Raw genomic sequence first — 5,607 nt, forward strand, 5'->3', positions numbered from 1 at the left:
CCGACGTGTTTGATGATCCAATTTTGGCTTCCAACGAGATCTTGGCATCTTCGCCCTCACCTGTCGCTGTCAAAACGACCACCCCACCCACGACCATGAGGTCACCCAAGGTGGTGTTCAACACCCATGCTCCCAAGCATCGAGGCGAATACATTTACTACTATCATCCTCGCGATCTGATTGAATTGGAGAACTCGATTTCGCAAAAGAAGGTAGATTTCGGCTCTTCTGCCGAGAATGAGGTGTGGCAGAATGAAGCCTTACGATACACATCATCCTCCGCTGCATCTTCCTCAACTTTTGTGAGTCTTTCAGTCAGCAATTTGCTGGCATTGTTCACTGCATTATCGCTCCTATTATGGAGACATCACTAGAAGATGGACCTTTCAAGACATTTTTCCCACCGTTGCCTTCTTCACACGAAACTGCCTCAAATCCCCTCTCTCTCTCTCACACAAATCCCAATCCTTCTCTGAGAGGAGGAGATAGTGCAGCTCTCCTAATTCATTCAGCCAAGACACCATTAAGAATTCCGATTGTTACCAAAGTGACTGGAAGACCTCCAGATCCCTGATCTCATAATATTTTCCTCCGGCATTGATCTACGTACCTCTCTGTTGATGGAATTGTGGTGTTGGACTCAACCTGTCACCGCATTCTTGACCGGATTAAGCGATGAGTTGAAGTTTCCCCAGAGAAGAAAGAAATCAAAATATTCAACAAGTCAAGTCGGAGCTTAGAAGCTGTGATAATATTTCCTTTAAAGATCATCTCCAACATCTGTTTATGCTGTGCATATTTTTGAATAAACGCGCATTTAAATCTGATAGATGAGTCACATTCATTCAAAAACTCATGTTGGATCGCATTTCTCATCCACGTCAGATCTTTGGTCTGATCTTGAAAACGTGTTTAGATTTGATGGTCGTGGTGTCCTTTCTCGAGAGGTCTAGGGCCTATAATTACTACCCTTTCGTCTGATCCACCAGCCACCAGAACAGTTCGCATGTTTAATGGGTGTTTCCATGAGTTCAAATTCATCTGGTTTACCCACGACTTTTCTCAGCTCCCAGAAGTTCGGCCTTCGTCTGAGAGTCCCCATAATCTGCGTGTTCAACTCCTTCACAAGCTTGATGAAATCCAAAATGCACACTTAAAGGAGCTTTCAACGAGCTCAAGATCCTATTTCATGGTCATTCAAGTGAACTAGAACCCAAGATAGGATTCCGTGACAGCCAATGCGATATCAACAAAGTCAAAAACATCGAGCGAGAAAGTGCCGCCATTGGAGACTGATGAAAGTGATGGATTCAGTTGGACAAGACGGGTGTCCAATGTTCATGTTTGACTCACCCTGATATCTATTTTGGGCTGTTCTTTCAGCATCTCTTGAGTTTTTTTGCTCAGGGTTATAAAACGTCGGCTCGGGTGGTAATTGTTGCTTGTCCTCCCTTATCAAGCCTTCCGATAACTAAACCTCCACCAGACATTCACCATCTTATGTACTCCTCGCGTTGATGGGTCTTCGACATTTCAATCCTGGAAAGTCATCTGAATGTCGATCGGCAACATTCAATTCGGGAAAATTGGTCAGCTAGAACTGCTATGCCCAAAAACTAATATTGGTCTAATCCCTTCATGTCTGGTCGGTGTTGGGAGACAGAAGCCTTTTGGATGGGCCTCTCAACTTGATCAAGATAACAGTGGTAAAGACGGTAGATTTGGAATAGATCTTGCTCGTCTGTTGAAAGGATCGTCAGAAAACCAATCGGGTCTTGTTAGCAAGTGATTGCCAGTCATATTACTGTTCTCTCTCCAGCTCTTTGGTCTACAACCCCAGTCATAACCAGACTTTGGTAGAGGAGAATACCCACAATAAGAGCCGCGACCGCACAAAAAAGTCTCCACAACAATTTTTTCGCACCATAAACTTAAGTGGCTTCTGACGGATAGAGCCATATTTCGAGGCATTTTCATCCCTAATCATGTCGTCTCCCATATCGCGGGAACGTTAGATAGCGAGGGATATTCGTTTGGATAGGAACCTAGGCAATTGTTGTCGATTAAAGGTGTTTGAACGTGTCAAACCATGGGATGAATGAATGGCCCCGAGTCAATAACTAAATTGTCCCGGCAGCTGGTTCCTTCGATCCATCTCTGAAAGGCATTATTTGTAGAATTCTAATTGTAAGCTAAGGATTCTGCATTCCGTTTCAATAGATACACGAGTTCTTGGTCTTTTCTTGATTTCTTGGTGGTCTGTGGAACAAGATCTCCAACACCTGTCCATCTTTTTCATCGAGGCTTTACTTCTACATAGTAGGGTCCAAAATATAACCCCCTAGAGCAACTGGAAATTTGTTTTGATGCTTCCCATGATCAAAGCCAATTTTGGTCTAACATTTGGACAATCCGGCTGATCAAAAAACACCATGGGAACCCAATACGAAAGTCAGCATGGGCATCCAGGCGCTTCCTTAAGCGAAAGTCGCCGCACACGCACAAACGCCCAAAATAGAGCGGGAATTGGATAAAAATCTCCTGGTGAGTCGGATCTGAGGAGAAATTCCGATCTTCTAACAAAGAAATGTGACTGATCAGAGAATGACTTACACCCAATCATTGTGTTTGTGGCCAGGGTGTTGGTTGGTTAGTTGGTCGTGCTGATTGTGGAGGAGCGGGTCGCGGTCCACACGGATCAGTGGAATCATCATCATCATTATTCTTCAGGGCACAAGTTTCCTCTCTCTCTTTCTTTCTCATCTATTCTGATTTTTGACATCAGCCCACGCGAAAAGAGGAGTTTGAACAACAATGGACATGAGCTCGAACAAGATGGGTCATCTCGTTTTTGTGACAAACCCGCGTGCCTCATATTCACGAGACCCTAACTCTTTATCGACATCTATTCGAGCCGATACCTCCCACACAGAGCAAGATACGTATACATCGCAGACGTTCGTAACTCAGAAAAAATGTCGACTCGATTAGAATCGCTCTGGAGTCATAAACGAGGGTATAAATCATTTGGAATGTGCTGTAGACAGAGTGGAAGTACCGTAGGAATATCATCGAACGAATGATTGAGCAGGAATGATTTGGAGTTGAAATGATCTGGTCATTCATGGACAGGGGTACCAAGAGACCGATTATCCTTCATATTTATTGATCGATGAGACAAACTCGGAAATTTATGACTAGCAATGTCAAGTGTGTCTTGGGGTTCTTGGCACAAATCAAGCGACAGTTTTGAACTGTGCCAAATCGCCAGCAGAATGAAGACGTACCCTCATTCACATTTTTGCTCAATAACATTTACATATTCTATATTGATGGGCAGGACAGCTGAAGGGAGAACGGATTGACTATTCCGAGCTGAGATCGTGTTTGATTGTGCTCGTAATTTCTGACAGTTGAACTAACCATCTGATGTTGATCTCTGATTTCAGAGAGTTTATCTTTCCTGACGAGCTGAACGGGGTAGGTTGTGATGTCCCTGCTATCCATTGTACAAGTGAACATGCCTTCAAAATTAGTGGCCGGATTTTAAGGTTACATAATCTTAACTCTTCCTAAGGAGTACGTTGGGGGAAATCCCCTGTTATTGCTTAGAAAATTTAGAAATAGACTGGCCGGAGCGATCAAAACCCCGAGGGGAAGCAATGGGGATGCAGAGTGATGATATTCGAAATCCTAAATTTGGCTAAATTTTAGACCTCATATGACAAATCATGGAAACTATGCGGCTTTAACTTATATTTTCGAAAACTTGTCAAGTTTTGATTGTTAAAGCACGCCAGACCTTGAACTACCTCGTCAGACGACCCTACTTACAGAAATTGAAGTACCCCCTCTCAATCTGAAAGAACTACAATCTATGTGTCTATTCAAAGGCAACAATTGCCGTGTTGGCTTGTCAAAATCTGGCTCGAGACTTTTTGCATTCAGTAGTAAAATCCTATTTGAACCTCTAAATGATTTTGCTTGATGTTCGGTCGTTCATTCAACGATCCATCTTCATAAGTTGATGGAAATTAGGCAATTAATGTGATAGTATCAGACCCATCTGTTAGAACAATCTTTTTGTCAACCTGACCATGTTTGTTGTTCGAATTAAAAAAGGGGATTTTTTGGCAAATGTCCCCTAAGTTGTACGAGTAAAAACGGATCGGTGAATGAGCTGCTCAACATCATGCAGCTTCATCTAGAAGTTTTTTTTCAAATCACTTTCTGCGTTTAATTACTGAAGTTACATTTCGCCGAATATTTTTCAAAATTTGGCCAAATTTTGGACCTCATGACAAATCATGGAAACTGTCACTTTAAAGTTGCATTACATCATAACAGGCTTCAGTCAGCTCGAATTTAAATGATGAAACGGGCACAAAAGAAAGTTCCTAAGATCAAAATTGGGATGTGCGAACAAATTCAAATTACTGAAAACTTTTTTTACCAATGTGGTGAAATTGTAGGAATATAATTAAACCCCAAAATTACCACTCCATGCCGACTTCATGCATGATGCTTTAGGGTACTACAATAGCTACACAAATAGCATGCTGATTGTGATTTTTTCTTCATGGAACCATGGAGGTGGAAATCCCCTATTTTTGTTATAATTCTCGGCTCTAAATGTCGCCAGAAAGGAGGAATGGGGAGCGTTGTGTACTGAGGAGCTGTTGTACCACCCGTTTCTCACGGCTTATCACATGACAACGACAACGATCTTGAACATGGAACACGAACATTTACTTCCATGAACATCAACGAGACAACAACAACCATGACGACAACGAGGACCGCGACGGCGACGGAGAGCAGAAGAGGGCGGATGAATTAGAAGTACACACAATGAATAACTAAAACAGATCCCAGACTCAGGAAGTTTATCTCCACTGGCTCCAATAAACAGAGCTCGAGTATGTACGTAATAATATCCCATACTTCGGTGTACCATAAACAAGGCCAAGGCTTGAATGAATCAAGCTCATTGAAGATGCCGCTATGGAATCGTGGGATTGGGGTTCGATAAACAAATTAACTCTTAGCTCTTTACTAAAGTGGATTCTCCTCCCCAAAAGTTTCAACCATCTTTTGCGCATTTCGATTTGGGATGAACTGTGTCTTCAATTTTCCTTGTCTGTTTGGCTCAAGGTTTCTTTTCAAATCGTCTCAATTGAATGAAATCGGCACCATTCAAATTTATAATTTTACTTCCCAGTAACATATAAACTCCTGTCTATACCGGCAAGATACTTTTTTCTCGTGAAAATCTTAAGCACACTTGAATAGAGTAAAAATGCAATGAGCATGTTCATTACAATCCTTTGTAATTGTTTACAATTATTGTATAAACAATAGGGTTATTTCCCATAAAGCATAAAGTGATTCAAAACGTCGAAGTATTTTAAAATCATTACAACAGATAAGTCAAATAGTAAAGGCAACGATGCGAGCCTTGAAAGGATATATCATATGAATTCCTGTCGTTGTTTGCCAAGATGTTCATAAATGTAAAGCTGCGAAATGTCTCTTGGTTCTGTTGTTGCTACTCGTTACTGTTAGCGTTTGTACCGAGTAACTATTCCACACATCTCGGAACAGGGT

At 41.8% G+C, this 5,607-nt stretch overlaps 1 protein-coding gene across 1 annotated transcript in view; it reads left to right on the forward strand.

Moving 5' to 3' along the window:
- The window catches only part of LOC131886546 (ephrin-B1-like), a gene marked incomplete in the record, with an annotated part of 2,533 nt that extends 1,706 nt beyond the window's left edge, over positions 1–827 (forward strand). The window contains 1 exon segment of the mRNA XM_059234914.1: positions 12–827. Within this exon segment, the coding sequence (XP_059090897.1) occupies positions 12–374 (363 nt within the window).
- Positions 828–5,607: the final 4,780 nt, after the last annotated feature.

The sequence above is a fragment of the Tigriopus californicus genome, chromosome 9 (genome assembly GCF_007210705.1).
Source record: "Tigriopus californicus strain San Diego chromosome 9, Tcal_SD_v2.1, whole genome shotgun sequence".
Lineage (NCBI taxonomy): Eukaryota > Metazoa > Arthropoda > Copepoda > Harpacticoida > Harpacticidae > Tigriopus > Tigriopus californicus.